At 41.0% G+C, this 26,976-nt stretch overlaps 1 protein-coding gene across 2 annotated transcripts in view; it reads left to right on the forward strand.

The window, feature by feature from the left end:
• LOC122550775 (microtubule-associated tumor suppressor candidate 2-like) overlaps positions 1-26,976 on the forward strand; it is a 440,121-nt gene that overhangs the window by 215,629 nt on the left and 197,516 nt on the right. For both annotated transcript variants that reach the window (XM_043692024.1, XM_043692025.1), the window contains one exon: positions 4,420-4,629. In XM_043692024.1, the coding sequence (XP_043547959.1) occupies positions 4,420-4,629 (210 nt within the window). The remainder of the gene's footprint in view (positions 1-4,419; positions 4,630-26,976) is intronic.

A 26,976-nucleotide genomic window follows, 5' to 3' on the forward strand; every position in this document is an offset into this window, starting at 1 on the left:
TGCTCAGTTTGATGCACTTCATCTTTTGACTTGTCAAATGGGGCATTGTTCTCATCCCGATCTTACACTGCAGAAACTCCATTTCATGAGCATGATCCTATTATAAACCCTTTATGCCTCCAGGTTGCTTATTTCCAAATTGTGGCATTGCCATAATTTCTTTTATATCAAACAGCAGACCTCCTGCAGCTTTTCAATCAAACTTTGCAAAGGCTCACTCCCTTTTTATCGCAGTACTGTTTGGCCCTTTAATTTTGAGCAGTGATTCTTTAAGAGCAGAAACCCTCTCAAAGCTCAGAGTTGCACAGGGAGAGTGCCCAAGAAAAATTCATGAGCTGTAAGGATGAAATTTCTGTCACCTGCAACCAGAGCTTTCAGTCAGAAGGCTGATCTTATGAATGTAAATAAAATTTAATTGAATTGAAACTGAAAATACAGTATAAAGTATTTGTTTAAGTTATCTGGTTTGCCCAGGATGGAGAAGACTCCAGCTGTTACATCTTATGTAGAACTCTTAACCTTGGAGAAAGCGATAGATTATATTACGTGGCAAACCCTTTGATGGCTAAGGTATCGTGCTGCAGTTTGTTTTCCCCTGTGATCCGTCACCCAGTTCCCGGCATCTATTATTGTCAAAATATAGTTGCCTTTTCGATTTCTGTGTTTTCTGAGAAGCAGCCAGCTGACCAGTTTATTACCGTTTCCCTACTGCATCCCATAACTTCAATTCCATCATTGTGAAGTCATGAATCGATTTTTATGGTTGTTATATTTATTGTTGATTTGAGTTGTTGTTTCCTTCACCAGATGGCAGCCAATTTGTTAAGCTAGAAATGGAAACATAATTCCTTAAACGAGTTTTTCTTTGTGATTTCTTTAGCTTTGATTGTACCCCGTAGTACTCCTAATGGCTTTGTACAGAATATTCCTGGAAATCCAGTTTATTGATGACTTTTGTTGTTTTAAAATATGGATTTCTTCCCGCTGTTAACAATTCACTTTTTCACTGGAAATGTGTTAACCATGCAGAGCCATTGTATTTAAACCTTTGATTACATTTACTGTGCTACCCTGAATCCTGCCTGTTTTATTTTAGAAGTGCAATGAGCATAGATGGTTTGGTGTCTCTGATATTTGTTTAACCACCAAAAATGGGTGGATGTTAACATTTTCAAATCATAAATTTGAACTCCACTTGCCTCAAAGCTGTCCACTTTTTGTTTTGATGTGCTGAGTGTGTCCTTGCCAGAAGCACATGTGCCCCCTTAGTTTGACTTCCCACACGTGTGAGGCAGAGTGGAGATGGAAGGCCCTAGCATGTCTGGAGACCCCTGAGAGGAAGCTTCTGAGGGTGACTTTACTGTGATCCTGACTCCGCATGAAGATATGGCACAAAGTGGCCCCAGTACCCACCCAGCCTTGCTGTAGCTGCTAAGGACCAATGGGGCAAGTACTGGACGTGGCTCGCCATGGTAGCCACCAGTGTCTCCATGGAGGTAGCCAGAGGATCATGTGTTTATGACAGCTGAGTCCCTGTAGCTGTAATGACATAGCCTCTGGGCTACAATGGCCACTGCAACCCCCCCACCCTCCCCTCCCCCACCAACATTCCTCCAGTCCTCTCCTGCCTAGTGGTCCTGTATTTGCTTGTCAATTCACACAAAGTCCCTGACAGGTGACACCACAGAGTCCTCCTGCTTGACACTGAACAGCTGCCAGGTCTCTGGCAGTCCTCCCAGTGCCCACAACCCAGACTTTTTTTCCTCAGCCAATTGCGGAGTTGCAGCAGTGATGTGTTCACCAGCAGGTGCTCTTGATCCTAATCTAGCTAAAGTACCCACCAAATGGCACGGGTTGTGCTGCCTTCTTGGATACGGTCCCTCTATCAAAGGTCCATGTCGAGATATTCCATGGCCCCACTTGTTAGAGTGTTCCTTATCCCATTTATGCTACGCTGCCATTGTGTGTTACACGATGCTGACTCCTCGCCTTTCGAAGAACCTGTTCTGTATTTGATATTCCCCACATTGGTTCATTGGAAGCTTGACCAATGACTGCGGCCACATCAGGGGTTATTGTCACTGTGTCTGTGGAACAATAACACTGCAGAACAGAGGGTTACTGCCAATCAATCTCCACATGAAGAGGTCACAGTGAAAGGCCCCCTCAGGTGCACAGCCGACATACAATCTATCACCCTTGTTGCTAATTTCTGCACTGATTAAGGCATGGTGTTGCTGCAGACTGAAGATATCCCAGGACATCATTACCGAAAAAGGCCAGCTACCGGAGCAAGACCTGGGATCTGAACAAGTGGGTGGCCATTTATAACAATGGTCATCAAGGTAACAGCTGCCTTCACCTTTAATGATGTAACTGATTGCTTCCAAGGATCCACTGGGGACCTGTAAGGGATCTCTCAATCCTTGACCCAGGGAAGTATCAAGACTGCTACTGATGTAATTTGTGCAGGATCACACTGCTCCAACTCATTCCCTCGAGACAAAGACAGTACTGCAGAACCCAGCTGGCTGTTTGCATGTAGGTTTTGCCAAACTAATGTCCTCAGGTGCAGAGACTGGACACATTGAGAGCACTATAACATAACAGGATGACCAAAAACAGGTACAGGTCATCAGCATCGCAGGTACCTGGTACCTACAGGCTGCCAAAATGCCTATATTCTTGACAGCACTCAAGTTACTGTTTCAGTTGAAGGGCTGGATCCCTTGCAACAATGGTTACTGGGAAACTTGGGCTGCTCTCTGTAACCATGGTTGATGATCCCATTACACAGTTCCTTGAACTAAGGTGAAGGGTAAATACAAAGTAGCCCATTATTCACCAGGGTCATTGTGGAGCAGACGATTGATTTCCTGAAGGTCAGGTTCTGATGTTTGGATCAGTCTAGGTGGGAGGTCTTGCAGTACACCCTAGTCAGGGTGTATCGTGCAATCCAGGCATACAGTGCTCTCCACAGTTGGAGCAAACAAAGAGGGAATATGATGGAGGTTGAAGAGCTGGGAGAGAAACAGCAGTCTTCTGAGGAGGAAGATCAGGACATTGACCAGGAGAAACATCACCTTCACCATGATAGAGTGGTGCAGCATCAGGGATGACAAGCCAGACAGGACTTCATTGACACCTGGTTCCAGTTAGATGGGAGCTGAGTGCAGTAATCACTCATTGACTGTAAATTTATCCCTGCTCAAAAGCCAAAATGTGCCTGTCAGTTCCCAAGAGCAAATGTAGCTTTTGTATGTTTGTTTTTTTGCTTTTGCTGTTACTGAATACAAGTGAATATTTCCAATTATTTGAACACTTTCCAGTATGTGATTGTTTACTGTGGGACCATGACAGAATGTTAGACTTCATTGAATAGGGAAACCATAGCAACACAGAAACTTGGAACAGGAGTAGGCCATTCATCTCTTCAAGCCTGCTCTACCATTCACTATGATCATGGCTGATCATCCGACTCAGTACCCTGTCCTCGCTTTCTCCTGATGTCCTTTGATCGCTTTAATCATAAGAACTATATCTAACTCCTTCTTGAAAACATTCAATGTTTTGGTCACAATGATTTTCTCTGGCAGAGAATTCCACAGGCCCACCACTCTCTGGATGAAGAAATATCTCCTCATCTCTATCATACCTGGCCTACCATGTATCCTTACACTGTGACCCCTGGTTCTGGTTTTTCCAAAAAAACTCCCTAAGACATGGCTCTAACAGGGCATGGGTAACGTTCATACCTTGGCCTTAAACAGCGATGTATTTTTGAAGGTGCACTTGTAATAGCAATGAAGTGTCAGCTGTGCCCATTTGTTTTTGGTTCTGCTCTCGTTACTTGGATGGTGTAGGGCAACTCCCAGCTGGCAATGCTTGATCTCGGCTTTAAAAAGACATCAATATGGGGAATTCCCGGAGGTCCTGGCATAGGTGGCTACTTGCAACTCTGAGAGAAGATTGGACGAATGGTTGCCATGGAGACATAGATAATAAGGGAACGACCTGTGATTATTTGCTAAAACTCATGGAGAAAAATGCTGCACTAAACTCAACAAAATTAACACATTGCCAATACTCCAGAATTAACCCAATACTCCAGAAAATTAACCCAATACTCCAGAATTCAATACAGCAGGAGGGCAACAGAGGGTTAGTGCTCTATTCACTTTGAATTGTTGGCATATAATTACTAACATGGAACAGTAATCACAGAACTGTTTCACTTTGTCATGTTTTCCTGTCATGATTTATTTATTTAATTGAGTACTCAGACAATGAGAATTATGAATAAAAGGACTGACAAACTTCATATCATTACAACAAACAGTCGCATTCTAGAGATATCTAATGTATAGATTCCTGTTATAGCTCAAAAATGTTATTTTTTTCTTTCTCCCAATATTTTAGTGGAACAGAAGAAAAATACTATCCCAATTGTCCAAAGATCAAGTCTCCCAAAGTATCCTGGGCATTCTGGACTCCGTCCTCCTGGTTACTCGCGACTGCCAGCCGCTAAACTCGTGGCTTTCGGATTTGTTCGGAGTTCAAGTGTGTCATCCGTCTCCAGCAACCAATCAAATGACAGCGCTCATAGTGACCACAGCAAAGCTGCAAATCGTAAGCTATAATTTAATAGTTTCTCTTTTGGATGTAGGCAATTGTCCCCAATATCTTTCATCATCTTTCACTTTAAAACGCAAGAACTCAGAGTAGCCGGTTTGAATATTAGAGGGGAAAGGTTGCACAAGGAGATGATGCAGTTAAATTGAATAACCGCTTGGTATATAACCATTGAACACTTTGTTGCAATGCATTTTTTAAAAAATGCCCTACTCCAAATGTAACGAGGTTATACTAAACATGATAAAACATGTAAGCTGTCAGGGACATTTTTCACCAATTCTATAATAGACACTTAAAACTAAATGTTTTGAGCTGCAGTTATATTACATCTCCACTCGCAGCCCAATATCCATGAAATGTATGGTACAGCCATCTGTGTTAAATGATATTGTTGATTATATATTACTGAAGAGCATGCCATGGTTAGTTATAGAGCAACTGTGTGCATACGTCCAGGCATGCAAATGCCAAACTCTGCTCACCAGCTGATTAATTTTCAATGATGAGAGAGTTCTGCCAGGTAAATACATTTGGAATGAAATCAAATTTTAGAGGTTAAAAACATTACATTAGGCTGAATTATACAGGAAAAAGAAGCAAATTGCTGGCAAAATTCAGCAGATCTGGTAGCATATGTGGGGGTGAAAGCAGAGTTAATGTTTCGAGTCTGGTAACTCTTTATCAGAATGTCAGAAATCATGCTTCGCTGCTGTGAATGTTAACCAGTTGATATAGCCTCACAAGGTAGACTCTTATCTTGTATCAATTCTCCCTCTGAACCACTTTCCATTGATACAAGAGTGGCAATTTAAGTGTCTATATTTAAATGGACGCATAGTAAATGATGTAAGCAGGAGAATAAAATGAGGAAAGTAATTTTGTCATTTTCCACATAGCCTAAATCAAAAACTGCTGACTGTGAACTCCAGATGTAAATTATCTTTAATCTCTCATTTGTTATAGAGAAATGTAATGCTTGCAGATCGAGAATTACCATTGTTAATCAGTATGTCTCTGTCACAATGCCTTCAACCTTGCTCTCAACCCTTTGTCAGAGAATTGTAGTTCACACAATTGACTCTCAAAAACTAGGCTGTTTTTACTGAACAAAAGAAAGTGGGAAAAGACGTGATCCACATTTTTAGGAGAGTGAAGGGAATTGATAATGAATACATTGTTTCTCAGGTTTATCTGTAAACTCTAATGAAGAGGATATGAGTATATAATTGATGAGCTTTAAGATTGGGATCAGAAACATTTTCTTCTGCAGCATGATATGCAGTTAATGCACATGTTCTTAGGAAGGCGTTGATTAATATTTGGTAATGAGTGATATTGAAGTTTGGGAAAATAAGTGCAGATATGTAGGATGAAATTATATACAATATGAAATTAATTGTTCTGAATTTTAGGAGGAAAATTAAGGAATTTAAGTGAGCTGCTATGGCAATTTCTGCTATATCAGCCCCCCTCTCCCCCACCCCTGCACTGCAGAATTAAATCTTCTTTAATCCTCTGTTTCAAGAAAACAACACCAGCTTCTCCAGCCTTTCATCATAACTGAAATTCTTCAGTCTGGCAACATCCTCGTAAATCTCCTCTATCCCTTTGAGTGCAATTACACCCTTCTGTAAAGCTGTACTCAGGACTCTGGCTGTGGTCTCATAGCATTTTTTTTAGAGTTGTTCTAGCATGACCTCCTGCTTATTGCTAGTCCTTAGCTAAAAATAAAAGTATCCTCCATGTCATATTAAACATTTCTTGTACTTGTTTTTCTATCTTCAGGGATTTGTGAACATGTAATCCAAGGTCTCTCTGTTCCTGTCCACTTGTCAATATCCTAGCAGTTTTATTTTTAACATTACTCTGTCTTGTCTTCCTAAATGCAATGCCTCACACTTCTCTGGATTGAATTTGAATCACCACATTTTTCCCCAACTGATTGTGCAGATGTCATCTGCAAACTTCTTAATCATTCCTTTCTTGTTCCAGTCTAAATCACTGATGCATTCTGCAAGAAAGAAAGGCATGAATTCAGTAGCTTAAGGATAACGTGAAACTGCTTTACAGGCAATGAATTACCTTTGAACTACCATTATTACACAGAAGCCAGTTTTTCAAATATAATGGTCCGACATTATTATAATATATTTTAATATGGGATAATATGATAAGCAATGAATTTGTTCTTGTGTTGGTTGATGGTGTAAGTTTGACGACAGTGTGAGCAGAATCTCCTTTTTGTGAGTATTGATGTTGTATCTTCCATCTCCACCGGAATGGATAGACAGCAATGTTTAACTTTTCATCTGCACACCAACATTTCCAGCAATGTAGCTGGATGTCAGTATTGTACCAAAGTGTAAGGACAGATCCAACTCAGCCAATTACTGCCTCATCAGTCTATTCTCATCACTAAAGTGATGAAAAATGTCATCAACAGTACTATCAAGCAGCACTTGCTCAGCCACAGGCTGCACACTGATGCCTAGTTTGGGCTCCTCCACGGCCATGCAGCTCTTGACCTCATTACAGCCTTAGTTCAAAAATGGACAAAAGAGCTGAATGCCAGAGGTGAGGTGAGAGTGACAGCCCTTCACATCAACGCTGCACATGACCAATTGTGGTATCAAGTAGCCCTGATAAAAGTGGAAAACACTGGGAATCGGGGCAAACTTTCCACTAATTGGAGTCAAACATGGCACATAAGAAAATGATTGTGGTTCAAGGAGTTCAGAGACGATTCCTGATGAAGAGCTTATGCTCGAAATGTTGATTCTCCTGCTCCTTGGATGCTGTCTGACCACCTGTGCTTTTCCAGCACCACACTCTCGATGCTGATCTCCAGAATCTGCAGTCCTCACTTTCTCTGAGTGGAGATCAGTCACCTCAGCTTCAGGACATCTCTGTGGGATTTTCTCAGAATAGTGTCCTAAGTCCAATCATGTTTAGCTGTTTCGTCAATGACCTTCCTTCCATCAGAAGTCATGGAATCATAGAGATGTACAGCATGGAATTTGACTGTTTTGTCCAACTTATGCATACTGACCAGATATCCTAAATTAATCTAGTCCCATTTGCCAGCACTTGGCCCATTCCCTCCAAACCCTTCCTATTCATATACCCATCCAGATGCCTATTAAATGTTGCAATTGTACCAGCCTCCACCACTTCCTCTAGCAGCTCATTCCATACACGCACCACCCTTTGCATGAAAAAGTTGCCACTTAGGTCTCTTTTAAATCTTTCTGCTCACACCCCAAAACTATGCCATCTAATCGTGGACTCCCCTACCCAGGGAAAAGACTTTGTTTGTTTAATTTATCCATGCCTCTCATTTTATAAACCTCTATAACGTCCACCCCTCAGCCCTCAACACGCCAGGGAAAACAGCTCCAGCCTAGTCAGATTCTCCATTACAGCTCAGACCTTCCTACCCTGGCAACATCCTTGTAAATCTTTTCTGAACCCTTTCAAGTTTTGCAACGTCCTTCCTATAGGAGAGAGAGCAGGATTGCACCTAATATTACAAAAGTGACCTAGTGGGGATTTTTGCTGATGATTGCACCAAGTTTAGTATCATTCGTGACTCCTCAGATACTGGAGCAGTCTGTGTTCAAATACAAGAAGCTCTGGGCGATATCCAGACTTGGGCTGACAAGTGGCAAATAACATTTGCACCACACAAATGTCAAGCATTACCATCTCCAATAAGAGTTGAGAGTGTGTTGCTGGAAAAGCACAATAGGTCAGGCAGCGTCCAAAGAGCAGGAAAATCGACGTTTCGGGTCAGAGTCCTTCATCGGGAATTAGTCATTCCTGATAAAGGGCTCCAGCCCGAAACGTCAATTTTCCTGGTCTTTGGATGCTGCCTGACCTGCTGTGCTTTTCCAGCAACACACTCTCAACTCTGAGCTACAGCATCTGCAGACCTCACTGTCTCTTACTGGAGATTGAGACAATCTAAGCACTGCCCCTTGACACTGAATAGTGCTACTGCATAGCCCACTAACATCCTTGGAGTTACCATTAATGGGAAACACAGCTGGGCTCACCATATAAACACAATGGCAAGAAGAGGAGGTCAGAGGCTAGAAATATGACAGTGAGTGACTCACCTCCTGACTCCCCAAAGCTGTCTCCGATCTACAAGGCACAAGTCAGGACTATGGTGCAGTACTTCCCACTTGCCTGGATGAATTCAGCTCTAACAACACTCAAGAAGCTTGATGCCATCCAGGACAAAGCAACACGCTCGATTGGCAGCACATCCAGAGCATCCACTCCTTCCATCACTGACACTGAGTAGCAGCAGTGTGTACTACCTACAATATGTACTGGAGCAATTCACCAAAGATCCTCGTACAATGCCTTCCAAACCCACAGCCATTTCTATCTAGAAGGCCAAGGGCAACAGATTCATGGGAATACCACCACATAAGATCTCCTTGAAGCCACTCACCATCCTGACTTGGAAACATATCACCATTCCTTCACTGTCACTAGGACAAAATCGTGGAATTCCCTCCCTAAGGGCATTGTGGGTGCACCTGCAGCAGTGTTCAAAAAGGCAGCTCATCACCACCATCTCAAGAACACCTGGGGACGGGGAATAAATGTTGGCCAGCCAGCGACGTCAATGTCTCATGAGAGAGCTAGAAAAAGAAATTCTGCCATAATGGGCGACATGAATCTATAACTGTTTCTCTCAAAGGAAGAGGTGCTGCCAATTGGATGAAAATGATTTCATTTGAAGCTTTATTAAAAGTATTTGTTATGTGCATTAATCACTCTTTTCTTTGCAACAAGGACATCTTACAAGTGAGTAATTTTGTAGAAGGTAATGTAAGTAGGCATTTCAATATAGTGTCAAAAAGTGTGTTGCTGGAAAAAGGCTGTGCTTTTCCAGCACCACACATTTTGACTCTGACTGCATCTGAAGTTCTCAATTTGTCCCATTTAAATCCAGTGACCCATCTAGAGAATGACAGAGTGATCCATGAAGTGGTGAAGCTCATAACTAATCTGGAGTCACACTGCACCCATATAGGGCCTTGCCAACTCATCAGGATAAGTTTTTTTTAAAAAAAAAACCTTTACTTAAATTAAAATTAGTGTATGGATGATTATAAAATTTACAGACACTTTAGGTTTCAGGTAGCTGGATTTGAGGAACTCTACCTGTATCAACAAATTGCATAAATGAATTTTCACATTTGCCTTGAAATGTATAGTGACTGTGGACAGAAAATTACAGGACAAGAGCGGACTGCTTGTACCCCAGAAGGACAGTCAGTGGCAAGATGACAGAACAGAAAGAAGCTCAAACGACAGCCATAGTTTGGACCACCAGACTGCCACCCCTCACTGGGGAAGAGGTTGGAGCTGCCAATCTGAATGGCCAGCAGTGCCAGTAATGCCAGCACTCAGTAGTGGGCACTGCTGAAACCGTAGGCAGACTCACCCAGGACATCCACTGCATCCCAGTGTGAGGTAAGTCAGCTGTATTGGGCAGTGAGTGTTTGTCAGCCTTAGGGTGGGGCTTGTTTTGAAGTGTGTCGGTGAGCAGGAAGAAAGAATGGTACTATACTCTCAAGCGGTGCCTCTGCTGGGTGAACAGCATCCTTCAAAGACAGTAATCCTCCTTTCTTCCTGCCAACCTGCCCATTCCAATCACATTATGATGTGGGCAGGATAATATTGGGGTCCGTTGAGTTCTTAAACAAGGTCAGTTGATCTTTTAAATATGTATTATGTACGTTTGGGGGCTGCTGATTTCAATGGCCAATCAGCCTCCGTAAGATTGGGATGAGCTTAGTGGTAGGCAGGAAGGTGGTGGACTGGATAACTTGGTAAAATTGGTGAATTAGCTATGAAGCATTTGGACAGTCATGAGATTACAAAAGGCAGAAAGGCAATATAAGTTCTTTTTTAAAATGCCTAGCTGAATTATTTCTGACTATTCTCTTTCATCAGGGGCATGGGCAGAATAAGATTGACTCTGTATATGTAGAATGACATCTAGTGTCAGCACAAGAATTGAAAAAAAAATCACAGCAAAGAGAATGGACTTGCATTGTTGTCTTATTAAATATTAATAGCTCAGGGACAAAGCTATGTGATTAAGTGAGATTCCACATGGGAAATATTACCAAGGGATTTTGTGAAGCCTGATTGGGGGGTCTGTGGGGAGAAGATAGGGCTATGGGGTATTTGGCTGCTTTCAATGTTATCAATCAGCCAGCTAAAAAGTGTATTGGCACCATCTCTCATAATGACCTAAAAACAGTAACAGTCCATTTGTCCATCTAGCATGCTGCATCATTTTGTTAGTTGTGACAGCTTGATCTTTTTAATCTTAATTTTTTGCCTTTTCTCCAGCACCTTTAATATCCTTAATTATAGCTCTAGTTTTAGCACTCAGTTGATTCTGCATCCAACAGTTTTGATTGGTATCCACAGGAGAATTTGCCATAGATTTCAATCGATTTAGCTCATACTCTAATAGGTGGAATAGTTGTCTATCCAATAAATTCTCTTAATTTATTTGCCAACTGTCATCAAGCTTTAAAATGGTTTGATCAGCTCACTGCTTAACAAGTGTATGAGAAATGTAATGCAAATTTTCCCAAGACCAGTGCAAAGTCCTAACATAGTGACCTAGGACAGAAAACAACAGTTTAAATAATGTCAGTTTTTAACATTATTGCAATGTATTTTAATATTCAATAATCCTAGAATCTCAGGGGAGGGTTCCATGGTTTTCAGTTAAATTTATAGCAAGACAAATATTTCCATTGATTTCTTTTCCTACTCATGAGCGAGCTTTTAATCTCTTAGGAGGTAAATTCTCCTTTTGAGAAAGAAGTCACATTCCTGATTCTGAATGTCTACTCATGTCCTCACATGTACTTCTTCTGGAGTTGGTGTTGGGCTGGAGTCAGAGCCACAGTTTCCTGATATTGCCCTCAAGCTGGGAGCTGAATCAGGATATGCTGAGACCAGCAGTTTAGAATGCCCACCTCTGTATACTGGGAGATCGGTGCAGTTCTCTCGACCCTAACTGGAGTTCTTATTATTCATTCCTCATCCCCTCCTCACTGCTCTTGCGGCTCCTCCTTGTCCCTGTACCCCTCCATGTCCCTGTACCCCTCCATATCCCATCGTATCTCCATGCCCTTTTCATATTTCCAACATCCCATCCACAGCCTTTTGCATCCTCCATGACTGTCATGACCTATGTATCTTTGCTACAAACTGACCCAGTATCAGTTATGTACAGAACTCAAAACCTATATCATTATTTAGGGAACCTTTGAAATTAGAGAAATGAAAGAAAATCAGCCATTAAAATTGTAGTTGAAAAACGTGGCTGTCTTAGCGGGTCATAAAATAATCTGTCACACTGCATATTGCAACATTCTTAAAATAACATTCTTTAATCTCATGCTTGTTAATCTGTCAACAAATAAATAACTACTCAAAATTTTTTCAAAATATTTGATCCTATTATAATTCCAAATAAATGTCAATCAAATAAAACAACCTGCTTCATAGCTGTGTCAGCAAATCTTGCTGAGTTCAATCCATTAATGGTATTTGGAACTCAGTAATATACTTATAATGGAATTACTTTGCACAGTGTAATCACATGCTGAGGAGTTCAATAAATTTTAGAACATAGAAACTAGGGGCAGGAGTAGACCTTCAGACCTTCAAGCCTGCTTCACCATTCAGTATGACTGTGACTAATCCTCTACCTCAAGGCCATTTTTCTACTTATTCCTTGTATGTATTAGTGCCTTTAAAATCTATCTCTCTCTTGAATGTATTCTTTGAAGTTGCCTGATCAGATATCTTGCCATCTGGTCCTTTTTTGGTTCAAAGACTTCATGGAGTTCCTATTGAAGAAGTCTGCATTTGGTCAGAATTTTTCAAACTCTCAACAGATCTTTGGCTTCAAATCAATTTTCAGGTTAAACCAAGAATATCATATTCCCAATTTGATTGAATGCATTAAGAGGACTTATTCACGAAATATGTGGAAATATTGTAGTTACCACCATTTGCTTCGAGTCCAGCACAGATTTTGCTGCCCTTTATTTATAAAGTCAGAACAATTTGAGCCTGAACTGTATTAAAACTATGGACTTATGGGCATTTAAAATGTAAATAATAGAGCATATACACAATAATTATATCACAAAATTTGTCCTAATGCATCTGGGCATATCAAAGATAGAGCTATCTGACCTAATCCCACCTGCCAGATGTTAGTACACGGGTAACAATATTCAAAATGTATCTGTGTGTTTCATTTCAGGTCCATATTGGACATTTTGATACCATTATTCTAAGATAGGCAGAGCTCCAAAGTTAGACATTTAAATTAGTTTTGTGTCAAATAATGCAAGATGGCTATGAATATGCGAGCTTGGGGGCTATGGGATCTACAAAATAAAACTAGTCCCAACAGCTGAATACATGCTATAAAATGACAAACATATCCATACTTTATGTCCTCACGTTTGTGGTAAAACCACTGTGTGCTATTGCAAACTACATGCTTCTATTCAAATGTGATGAGCATCATAAAATAATACCCAATCTCAATATGAATAGTGAAATTAAAGTGTTACGAGTTTCATACAGAGAGGTTAGAGGGGAAAAAGCCTTAGCCTTGGCTTTTCAGGATTTGAATTTGGATGAAGTGAGATATTGTAAATAATCTACAATGACTTGGGTTAAAATTGATATTTTCTAATAAATTATTCTGAATGGACATAAAATTTTATTTAGTATACATTCTACGTTTCCAACTTTCAGCCTGTTAATGTTCCTTCTTGAGTCATAATTTTAACAAAGAGAAGCTAAGTGGAAGTCAAAACATCCAATGTATCATTAAAATCATATCCACTCCCAAATCTGTAGAAAGCACTGCTTTGGCTCAGCTGCAATATTGCGTCCACTTCTGGACACCACACTTTAGGAAGGATGTGAGGGAATATGAAAAAGATTTGTGTGCATGCTTCCAGGGAAAGAGCACCTTCGCTTATGGAGAATGATTAAAGAAGTTGGTATTGTTTTCCATGGACAAGAGAAGATTGTGATGAGATTTGATAAATGAATTAAAAATCATAATCTAGAAAGAGAATATAGGGATGCACTATGGTGGAAGGATGAAGAATTAGATGGAAGAAATACAAGGTAAAGCTGCAATGGTCAAATAAAAATCTTTTTCAGGCAATGATTGTTTAGGATCTGGGATGCACTGCCTGAGACTATGGTGAAGTCAAGATCAATTGATGCATTCAAGAGAAAATTGGATTATTATCTAAAAATGAAGCAAGTGCAAAGTTACTAGGTGAAATGTAGGAGGATCTTTTAATTCACCTGAGTGAGCAGCTCATTCAAAAGATAGTACCTTCATTAGTGGAACACTTCCAACACAGGAATAATCAGCCTAGATTATCAGTTTAAATGGAGTGGAACAAACCCCTGACTGAGAGGTGATAATGCTAACAGTAAACCAGCAGAGATCATGTAACAAAGCAATGCACTGAAAACAAAGGTTATTATTTGATTCTACTTATGTTCCCAGCTGTACTGCGGATCACTCGGATGCACCATTGCCAGAAATGTCAGAACATAACGCACAATTAGTCATATTTTCCTTCCAGTTTATAAAATTCAACAAGATCAATTAAGTAAATACTTTTAATTTCTTAAAATTGACAAGAATTATTAGTTTTCATGTTCCTCTGATGTTAAAAAGAAAAGCTACATTTGGAATCAATAGACATTCTGAAACGCGAGTCTCCAGCCTCCATCCATCAAGTTCTGTTAATACATTGTGGCAGCTATAGAATGTAAGACATTTCAAGATTCGTATAATTTCCCTATTTACATTCCATCTAGACTATTACATAATATGGAACAAATTATCTATGGCCGTAGGTACAAATCATGGGTAATATGTTGCTATTCAATATTAGATTGTTAGCGATAACTGAAGGGGGGAATCTAATAACATTGTAAAATACAATAAACGTGCAGCACTGTGCTGAGTCCTCCCCACATCTGAAAAGTGCTCATTTGTTGTAATGTGGAGTAACTGATTGAATGTACAGACTTGCGAAGCAGTAATCTAATAGACTGGCTTGGGGAATGCTATGAACCACACAAAATCAACTGAAGTGAACATCATTTGAACTCCTATATGGACTTATTCCTTTAACTCATATTACACTTATTTAATTTAATCAGTTTCCTTTCTTATCAGGGAACAGCTAGAGATTAATGTCTGGTAATTTTGGTAATGTCAAGGTGAGAGCCATGCAGCTTCTATCTGAACTGAAGAATCACAACAAATGACAAATTCTGTTTAATATAGTGGAGAGAAACCGTCCACATTAATGTTGCCCAACAGAAATCTGTGAATTCTGTTAAATCCCTCTTGGATTATAATAAAATTTAAGATCACTGCTGTTAAAAAAAGATGGATAACAAAAAGGATAGAACCACCTAAACACACTGCACATGACCATACATGATAAATAAAAATAGTGTGTTTCAAACCAATGTGGCATTCCATATTCCAAATTGTTTTGACAAACCAAGCTCTCTCAATTACTCTTTTAGTACTGCTGGCACATTATATAAGTCTAGGAGATAAGAGTGTACTAGCTTTCAGTGCCTGCCTGTGGGATGTGGGACATTGTGATTGATAGCCACTTCCTACCAAATTCTCCCTGTTACCCTGTTCCCAGAATGAACCTTGACCACCATCTCTTACACACACACCACACACCTCACACCCATTCTGTCACGCACTCACACACTCACACATGCAGTCACATGCATATGCACTCTCTCTCACACACGCATGCACACTCACAAACACACATGCACTTAGGTGCACATTCACGCATGCACTGTTACACATTTACATGCGCGCTCTCACACTCGTGCATGTTCTCATACTCGCATACTTACACATGCATGATCTCACTTGCACACACCCACTCTCTCCCCAGCTGGCTTCACTATGTCTGATTGATACTAGGTTTAGCAGACCTTGCCTGGATGAGATGGCTCAGGACGCTTGCTAGTTCTCCAGCTGGTTGAGGAGACCCCTGCCCACTGCCCCCACAACAAGATTCCACTCCATGACCGGAAACCGGGAGGACTACAAAAAGCAAAGTCTGTGAGGCAGCGTCTGAAATGAGAATTGACAAGAAAAAGATACAAGAGTCCAACTTTTGATAAGGGGACAAAAGTGGAAGGAGGGAAATTGAGCCTTAAAAATCAGGCGCACAAACTCACAGACATACAAACATGCACATGCACGCAGATCAATGCCACTTTCACGGTAAATGTGATCTTCATCTCAGGTTTATAGAGCTGTCACAAAATTATGGGCGTGTATTTAATCTAATTACCAATCTGTTTCATTTAAATACAACACAATTTACCATCTGCTTAGGACAAACTAATATTGTGTTTATTTGGATTGGGTATGAGGGACTCTTGTAGGCATTTGAGATTATTCTACTGTTATATATTACACTTTTCCATGCTTCTTGTAAAAATTCCTCTAAGCCCTTTTGTGACACAGTTTTCCATCTCACTTTCATTAAGGTTCAATGCCATATAAAGGAAGTTGAAACAGTAGTGAGAGTATTTCACAAATTGGGTAGTAAGAGAAATATCCTATAGGAAGATCTGGAAGCTTTGATTGATATTCATTCTTGGGATCTGTGTGTGTCGGTGGTTTGGCCGATTATTTATTGTCCTCTCCAGTTGCTCTGAAATTCAATGCAACCGAGTAGCTTAGTAGACTAGTTCAGAGGACACTTAAAAGCCAATTGTATTGCTTAGGAACAGGAGTCACACATGAGCCATACTGGATAATGAAGGCAGGTGTCTTCCATAAAGGGTACTAATAAATCAGTTGGCTGTTTTCACTATCATGGATGTGGTTACGAGGCGGCTTAGTTGCCATGTTAAAAGTTATGCAAGCACGGGGCTGTGTAGACTGAAACAGATTGTTTGTTTCAAATTGATGAAAGAAAGGCCATGGATATGAGACGAGGAGAAAGTGAGGACTGCAGATGCTGGAGATCAGAGCTGAAAATGTGTTGCTGGAAAAGCACAGCAGGTCAGGCAGCATCCAAGGAACAGGAGAATCGACGTTTCGGGCATAAACCCTTCTTCAGGAAACCATTGGGAAAGGGAAATTGGAGGCACAGACAGAAGGATGGCTTTCAGTGACTCTCCAGATCGGACCATTTGGAGATCATCCCCAACAGGTTGAAAAATGGCTGCTATTCTTGTCCACCAGGAAGCCAGCTCATCAGGGAGGTGGCAAAGTAAGGCCTTTGAGCAACCAGTTAAGGCTTTTAATGGGAAGTGGGTCGGCAAAGTCCCGAATCAACCTTCTGACTCAGAATTTAATTGATGAACTGTAAATAAATCTCCAGATTTGGCGCATTTGAATGTGCCCCAATGCACCTGAATATGCTCCACATTCCTAACAAATGCTTATCCCCGAGAACGTTTTGATGAAAATAAAACTGAACCCCTGATAACAAGGAGCGCCCCTATCGAAATCACTTTCATGTGTTACTACGGTACACATTAAATTGTTAATAACGGTAAAAAGACACAGATTTGAGGAAGGTTTTTTGTCACATTTTGAGAATTTGGGTTTTTAAAGAAATATAGTGGAGTTGTAGCAATAAAAGCCGCATGAGGAAATCAATAGCCAGCGTCAGTTGTCACACTGCATAATGTGGAGCTGTCTTAGGCTTCTGAGTGTGCTCCTTATTAAGTTACATGAAGGGACAGCCCCCTTGTTGTGCTATGGTAGCGTCCGTACCTTTGGACCAAGTGACCAAGGTTCAAGTCCTACCTGCTCCGGATGTATGTATTAACATCTCTCATTAGGAGAAATAGTGTAAGTTCATTATAACTTAAAAGAGGAATACGTTACTGCTGGTTGTAAGTTTAGCTGCACTATAACAAAACTATTAAAAAGAGTTGTGACCATTTTTTCTACCCAGATGGGTTGCGGTGGAATCTTAGACAGGGGAGTATCTGAGGTGAGATGTGAGTTCATCTACCTACAGATCTCGGATTAGCATGGTTGACCAGCTTAGCGTCACTTTACTGAGGAGACATTCTGTCAATGACCTGGAAGCAAAGCTTAAGCTAGATAAATGTGAGGTGCTGTATTTTGGGAAAGCAAATCTTAGCAGGACTTATGCACTTAATGGTAAGGTCCTATGGAATATTGCTGAACAAAGAGACCTTGGAGTGCAGGTTCATAGCTCCTTGAAAGTGGAGTCGCAAGTAGATAGGATAGTGAAGAAGGTGTTTGGTATGCTTTCCTTTATTGGTCAGAGTATTGAGTATAGGGGTTGGGAAGTCATGTTGCGGCTGTACAGGACATTGGTAAGGCCACTGTTGGAATATTGTGTGCAATTCTGGTCTCCTTCCTATTGGAAGGATGTTGTGAAACTTGAAAGGGTTCAGAAAAGATTTGCCAGGGTTGGAGAATTCGAGCTATAGGGAGAGGTTGAATAGACTAAGACTTTTTTCCCTGGAGCATCAAAAGCTGAGAGGTGACCTTATAGAGGTTTACAAAATCATGAGGGGCATGGATAGGATAAATAGACAAAGTCTTTTCGCTAGGGTGTGGGAGTCCAGAGCTAGATGGCATAGGTTTAGGGTGAGAGGGGAAAGATATAAAAGAGATTTAAGAGGCAACCTTTTCACTCAGAGGGTGGTACGTGTATGGAATGAGCTGCCAGAGGAAGTGATGGAGGCTGGCACAATTGCAACATTTAAAAGGCATTTGGATGGGTATATGAATAGGAAGGATTTGGAGGCATATGGGCCAGGTGCTGGCAGGTGGGACTAGATTGGGTTAGGATATTTGGTCAGCACGGGCGGGTTGGACCGAAGAATCTGTTTCCTTGCTGTACATCTCTATGACTCTATAATAAGAGTGTGATGACTGCAATCCTGTTTTATTCCATAGTGAATCTGTTTTCTCATGTTGTCCCATTTGCTGATCTTACGTTATGTTGCCATTGGAAGAAGAATTATTGTGTAACTGTGGTGGACTGCCAATTTTCTCTATCCTAAATAGAGTACTTCTGCTTGTGTGGTCAAATGCCAGACTGGTGAAGAGGATATATGTGGTTCACAGCATTTCTGTTGCAGTTGCCAAATTGAGAGGATGATATCAATTGTAGAGCTTCTCATTGTGAAAACACACTGGGATTTGAGGTGGATATCTTCAGCTAGCTTTGCAGTGGGATAAAGGAAACTTGGGCAATTATGTTTCCTTTTTGTACTGAAGAAGGATCATTGGACTCAAAGCATTGACTCTACTTTCTGTCCATAGTTGCTGCCAGACCTGCTGAGTTTCTCCAGCAATTTCTGTTTTTGCTTGTTTCAGATCGCAAGCAACTACAATTCTTTGCTTTATATTACCCATGGTGCTCAGCAAGGAGATACCTCAATGTTTGTTGAACTGCTGTGATCCTCCTTGTTCTTGCTCAGTGGTCACAGTCTTTGTATCAAATACATTGTGATACATTATCCCTTACATCCAACAGAGACTTAAAGTTTGTGGAAATTTGGCGAAAGTGCTGGTTTTCTGTGCTCAGTGAGTTCAGGTTCAGCACCAGAAGCTTTGCTCATGTCAAGTGAGTCAATATTTTTGCTAAGCTCCACCATTAGAAGTTTGATGTCCAGCTCTGCAGTGTCAGCCATGCTTTCTAGGGTGTTTAGAACTTTCTGGATGATCGTATTCTCCCTGCAATACAACTCCAGGGAACAGAGTCCAGCCACCTCCACAATGTTTTTTTTTTGCAGTCAGTTATAACCTTCCCTGTCTTTGTTTTCAAGGAAACCATTTTCTTCTTGATGGGCCAGAAGCTTTTCTGAATCCATCATGCATGCCCCTGGAGTTTACTGAGTGGAAGAATATTTTCATATTCTGGCAAAGTTATAACCATCTGTGATAGACACAGCTGCCTAGTTGTCTGATGGATTTTACTTGCAGTGGATCTTACAAAGTATTCAGAATACAAAGTACTTCAATGGCTATCTCTTAGAATTCATGACATTGGATCCCTTGGCTTCAATGGCAGCTTTCATCAGAGTGACATTAGCCCTGAACCAGTCAACATTCTCACTTTGCTTTCCGTATGTTGAGAGTGCCAAATTGTAGGTGGAGGTATGTTCCATTTTGCTTCTGCACTCTGTGCTGAAATGTTGAATTGTCTGATCAATTGAGTTGAGTGACAATAGATTTTTATTTGGGCAGGCAGTATGGAGAGTGTTGATATGAGGACTGTATTTGTGCTTTTGAATTTCAAAACTTCGAAGGTTGCATTTGAACTGTAGTACACGCCTGGAAGTGATATGTTATCTCACTCAGAGCAGTGATTGCTTCATATGTTAGGAATGATGTTCAGTCATATATGATGGGAATCTGATGGGTGCCAATGACCTATCCTCAGATGTTTTTGAGAACACCTTGTGGCATGGTTTGTTTGAAAAGAAGTTGTTCATTACACAAGTCTCATGGTAACAGAAAAGCTCAAGTAGTCTCTGTTCATTGTCATTTATCTTTCCCAGGCTATGATGTTTGTGGCAGAAGAGCTTGTGTCCACCCTTATACTGAGGTCCCTCTTGTAGGTAAAAATATCCTGGAGATTTGCACATTCAGCTGATAACATGGAATCATTTGAAACAAGGGCAGTATAAAGGACTTGAAAATCAGAAACAGAATTAAAACTTTATTGTGCCAAAAAGGCATGGAAGTTCTATGTAGAGGATTCTGGGGATTTGGGCATTTAGCTGATAGCATTGTCAAGCTCCTCAAAGAATTGATCTATTACCTCAGTGGTGGAGTAGCATTGGAGCATAGATACTTTTGCAGTTAACTGACCCAATGTTTGAGTGAGAGGCACAGACAAGAATATATTCTGAACCTGGTTGTGGGACAGTATATCATCGTGCGCTGTAATTTCCTTACAGTGAAGCCTCCGACTATGTATTTCCTCTGGACTGTTACCCTTCTCCATGAATGTGTAATGTTTTTCCTTGAATGATAGTTTCTGCAGTGAGCTGAGTCTGTTGTTCGAGTTCCTTGTCACTCACAGCTGTCTCACAAACTTTATCAACCAGCTTTAACTTGTCTGTCAATCCCCAGTACATGCTTCTGATGATCTCACATATCAATCAGAGTTGACACTTCCTTTGTTTTGATTGTTTGCCTGTGTAATGCAATCCAATCACTTGTTGAACTGTGCATAAAAAAAAATCATTTGATCACAGATATGCTGTTTCTTCGTGGTATTTGACATGTACATCATTAGTGTGACAGAAAGAATATTAAGCTTGAATATTCATCCTGAAAGCTTTTGAACTCCTTGATGCAAAGCTCAAGCTGCACTCAGTTCAGTTCTCCCTGCCACTATCAACCAGCAACATTTCCTTTCAGTTTATAAAGTACATTTTCTGATCTGAGGCAGATGAAAGAAAAGAAACTAATGAATTCATGTGTATATTGCTCTGCCAATGCCAGCAGTTAAAACTAAACTTCTGTAGCATCTGTCATGGAGTAAAACAGGGAAACAAAACTAATAACATAGGTTTTTTTAGTTACCATTTGCCACTGAGTATCTCCAGGGTGCGGAGCAGAAAGGAATGTTTGTTGGGGAGGCTGCAGGTGATAGGACGTAGCTTGTACAATAAACCTCTGCCATCACTCCCATTGGGTTCCTTAGCTAAGGCTGGGTGGTGCGCCAAAAAGATTGAGATCATCGTGCAACTACCAAATTGGATAAGGTTTGATTTAGATTAGATTTCCTACGGTGTGGAAACAGGCCCTTCGACCCAACCAGTCCACACCAACCCCCCGAAGAGTAACCCACCCAGATCCATTTCCCTCTGACTAATGCACCTAACACTACAAACAATTTAACATGGCTAATTCACCTGACCTGCACATCTTTAGTTTGTGGGAGGAAACCGGAGCACCCAGGAGAAACCTACGCAGACGCAAGGAGAATGTGCAAACTCCACACAGACAGTCACCCGAGGCTGGAATTGAACCTGGGATCCTGGTGCTGTGATGCAGCAGTGTTAACCACTGTGCCATCGTTAAGCATCTACGTTTTATGCCAGGCAGATGTCCTACTTCAATTCTGCAAAGTTGGATGTTCTGGACTATTATACATAATTTTGAATGATAAATCAATCCATGGTTTTGGAAGTTGTTGGTAACTGACCATCCTGACTCTGTGATCAGATGTGGAAATATAGACCTGTCACTGCAGTCTGGGATTCTTTTAACACCACTTTTGATAATCTAATGAGCTAATGTTCAGATAGGCAGCTGGTCCAAATACAGAGGTAAACTTATTGTCACCCTGTGTTTTATTTTTAAGCTTTGTGATTAAGACTGCTTAAATCGCAGCAGAGCTTTTAAGTATCCTGCAGCTTAGTGGGTAGCATTTTTGCTTCTAAATCAGTAGTACACAGGTTCAAATCCCATTGCAGTGACTTGCCCACAGAAACTTGGGTTGATAGCTATTTCCGTCCTGAAGGAGAACTGCATTGTTAGGGATGCTATCTTTCAAATTCGATAGAAGCCGATGTACCCTGTCAATTATATACAAGTGTGATTCCATGATACTATTTTGAAGAAGAATAGGCCAAGTTATCTCTGATGTTTTGGCCAATATTTATATCTCGATCAACATCACCAAAGAAAAGTTACCTGAACATCATCACGTTACTTCTTGTGAGAGTTGTCTTTAATCCAATTGGCTGCTGTGCTTCCTTCGTTACAATTACATTTCATAAGTACTTCGTTGGCTTTAATGAGCTTTGGGAGATTTTGAGGTCATGAAAGATAGTATACAAAAGCTGGTGTATATTTTATTACATTTATGGCTCTTTTAAGCCTGCACCTAATTTTTCTGGGCTTGGGTAATTGAGGGTGTCCTGACAGAGACAATGCACACTCAGTTTTGGCCAATTAAACGGATTCTCCATACTTTTGGCTTCAAATATTTTACAGGGATAGCATTTGTCAGATGTCAAAGTGATCCAAAAATAAAAGCTTGGAAATGGTCACAGATGTATTTTGCACTTACTTTCAAGTTGATAAATACAATGACAAAATATTGCCAAGAACAATTTTCTGCCTAAAGTTAGGATTAATTCAGATTGATTAGAATTGTTATATGGAAGCTATTGTGCTGCATTATTGACTCGTATGTACTCCCATTGTTTTCATTAGGGAACAAAAAAAAGTGATGAGAGATCCTTTCATCATTCATTTTGAAAATTGAACAGTGAGCAATCCCACTATGATATAGTTATGTGGTTTGAACTTAATACAGTTAAATTTCTAAACGTTTCAGAACTTGCTTGCTTTTTGATCTGTTGTCATTGATTGCATCTTTTTAAATATTTGTGATAATTCTTCAAGCTTACTGTGCTGATGTTATCCAACTGAAGGATGAGTGAAAAATTACTTTGTCAGTAACTGCGCAGTGACAAAGGAAATTTAAATTCCCTGTCTGCAATTTGACACTTTAATTTCGGTTTAATTTATATGATTTAAGATAATGATTTGTCAAACAAAGTGCTATTGTCAGCTTACTGACAAATTGATTAGCTGTACTTTTGGTGTCAAGAAATAAGTCACTCAAAATTTGTGAGCATTGTGCTGCATCAAAGTAATCTTCGTTATATCCTGCACAGTGACATCAATGCATGTAAACTAACATGATCTCTACAAAGTACAAGAATAACAGAATATACTGCAAATACTCATCACATCAGGCAAAGAAAATCCATTTCATGGTGGGCTGGGAGGTGGTATGGCAAATAGAACGCCTGTAAGGGGATCAAATGTAATAGGGAGGAAACAGGAGAATGGGATTGAGAAACATTTCAGCCATCGTTGAATGGCAGACCAGAGCTAATGAGTCAAATAACTTAATTCTACTCCTATTTTATGGTCATATTCCTGATGGAACTGAAAGTTGATACGTCATAGAATCCCTTTGAGTGGGGTGAAGCAAATTGGCCCATCAAGTCTGTACCAATCCTCTGAAGAGCATCGCACCAACATCCAGCCTCCACCACTTTATCCCCACATTTCCAATTGCTAACCCACCTAACCTACACATCCATGGACACTACAGGGCAATTTAATATGGTCATTCCATCTAGCCTGCACATCTTTGGACTGTAGCATCCAGCAGAAACACACAGATGGGGGAGAATGTGCAAACTTCACACAGACTGTCACCCAAGGATGGAATCAAATCCACATCCCTGGTGCTGTGAGGCAGCAGCGCTGGCCACTGAGCCATCATGCCTTTCATTTGCTGGGAGATAAAAATGAACTTCCCAGAGTGTTCAGAGAAGTGGCTTGAGATAGTTGATCTAGTGATGACCATCTTACAAAATTCTATTGATTCTGAAATGATCCCTGCAGATTGGAAGCTTTTAAATGTCACCTCACGATTTAAGAAGAGAGCAAGAGATAAATCAGGGAATCCTAGTCCTGTCTGTCTTCCATTTAAAGAAGGAAAAATACCAGAATGTTTTCTGAAGGATGTTGTAAAAAGACAGTTGGATGATAATGATCTGGTTGGGCACAGTCAGCATTTGTTTTTGAATGGAAAATCACATTTGATCTTGTTGGAGTTTTTTTGAAGATGTTAGTAACAAAATTGATAAAAGAGAGCTGTCAGATGTAGGATACTTCAATTCTCAGAAAACGTTTGGATGGGGTCCCTCACAGGAGGTTGGTTAGCAAAATTAAGCATATGGGATAGGCAGTATTGTGTTGGGATGGATTAAGGATTGGCTAACGGACAGAGAATGGTAATAAATGGGTCATTCTCGCACTGGCAGGGTAGTGGAGTACTGCAAGGATCTGTATTTGAACCCCAGCTGTGTTCAATATGTATCAATTATTTGGATGTGGGGACCAAATGTAATATTTCTAGATTTGCAAATCTTGCTAAGTGAGAATGTATAGATAATAGACAATAGGTGCAGGAGTAGGCCAGTGTGCCCTTCGAGCCAGCACCACCATTCATTATGATCATGGCTGATCATCCTCAATCAGTATCCTGTTCCTGCCTTATCCCCATAACCCTTGATTCCACTATCCTTAAGAGCTCTATCCAACTCTTTCTTGAAAGTATCCAGAGATTTGGCTTCCACAGCCTTCTGGGGCAGAGCATTCCATACACCCACCATTCTCTGGGTGAAGATGTTTCTCCTCAACTCTGTTCTAAGTGGCCTACCCCTTATTTTTAAACTGTGTCCTCTGGTTCGGGACTCACCCATCAGCGGAAACATGCTTCCTGCCTCCAGAGTGTCCAATCCTTTAATAATCTTATACATCTCAATTAGATTCCCTCTCAGCCTTCTAAACTCAAGCGTATACAAGCCCAGTTGCTCCAAGCTTTCAGCGTAAGATAGTCCCACCATTCCGGGAATTGACCTTGTGAACCTACGTTGCACTCCCTCAATAGCCAGAATGTCTTTCCTCAAATTTGGAGACCAAAACTGCGCACAATATTCCAGGTCCGGTCTCACCAGGGCCCTGTACAGCTGCAGAAGGACCTCTTTGCTTCTATACTCAATTCCTCTTTTTATGAATCTGGATTAGTGGTGCTGGAAGAGCACAGCAGTTCAGGCAGCATCCGAGAAGCAGTAAAATCGATGTTTCGGGCAAAAGCCCTTCATCAGGAATAAAGGATTCCTCTTGTTATGAAGGCTAGCATGCTATTAGCTTTCTTCACTGTCTGCTGTACCTGCATGCTTGCTTTCATTGACTGATGTACAAGAACACCTAGATCTCATTGTACTGCCTCTTTACCTAACTTGACTCCATTTAGGTAGTAATCTGCCTTCCTATTCTTGCCACCAAAGTGGATAACCACACATTTATCCACATTAAACTGCATCTGCCATGCATCCGTCCACTCACCTAGCATGTCCAGGTCACACTGTATTCTCCTAACATACTCCTCACATTTCACCCTGCCACCCAGCATTGTGTCATCAGCAAATTTGCTAATATTACTTTTAATACTTTCATCTATATCATTAATGTACATGTAAAATGCTGCGGGCCCAGCACTGATCCCTACGGCACACCACTGGTCACCGCCTGCCATTCCGAAACGGAGACGTTTATCACTACTCTTTGTTTCCTGTCAGCCACCCAATTTTCAATCCAGTTGTGAGAAAGACGTAAAATTGTTTCAACCTGCTTTGGACAAGCTTAGTGAGTGGGCAAGAGCAGGACAGATGGATATAATGTGCAAAAAAATGAAGTTGTCCATTTTTGTTGGAGGAATAAATTCAATAAAAGTTCTGCAAATAGTAAGGGTTTGGAAAATGTATGTGTCTGCGCAAGACAGTAAGGCAAGACAGTAGTAATGTCAGCTAGGCGTCTCTCTGGCTGAGGGGCAATGTGCAAGGCAAGGTATGACAATGCAAGACAAGAGTGCTGTGAGCGTTCAGATAGACTCTTAGTGAGTGAGTGCAAGTGAACTGACTCGAGATCATAGAATCCCGACAGTGCAGAAACAAGCCATTCAGCTCATCGAGTCCACACCGACCCTCCAAAAAGGAGCCCACCCTGATCCAGCCCTCTACCTTATCCATATAACCCTGAAATTCTCATGGCTAACCCACCTAGTCTGCACATCCCTGAGCACTATAGGCAAGTTGGCATGACCAATCCACCTAACCTGCACATCTTTGGGCTGAGGGAGGAAACTGGAAGATCCAGAGGAAACCCACACAAACACTGGGAGAGTGCGCAACCTCCACACAGACAGTCGCCCGAGGGTGGAATTGAAGCCAGGTCCCTGGTGCTATGAAGCAGCAGTATTAACCACTGAGCCACCATGCTGTCCCAGTGCAGCCTGGTTCAGCCCATCAGCTGGGCGTGTGTCCCTGAGTGCACAGTGACCTTGCAGCAGCATTAAAATGATAATTGCCAGAACAGCTTTGAAGCACAGAAGTATCCTGTTTGTGGATTGGATATGGGGCATGTGGATTCTTAGAAGGGGAAAGTGAGAATTGCAGATGCTGGAGATCAGAGTCAAGATTAGAGTGGTGCTGGAAAAGCACAGCAGGTCAGGCAGCATCCGAGGAGCAGGAAAATCGACGTTTTGGGCCAAAGCCCTTCTTCAGGATTCTTAGAGGCTAGCACGTCAGATGTCTGTTGAAGGTGGGTATGTGGGGCTGGTGCCTATAGAACATGCTCAGAGA

Source organism: Chiloscyllium plagiosum, chromosome 6, assembly GCF_004010195.1.
Source record: "Chiloscyllium plagiosum isolate BGI_BamShark_2017 chromosome 6, ASM401019v2, whole genome shotgun sequence".
Classification (NCBI taxonomy): domain Eukaryota; kingdom Metazoa; phylum Chordata; class Chondrichthyes; order Orectolobiformes; family Hemiscylliidae; genus Chiloscyllium; species Chiloscyllium plagiosum.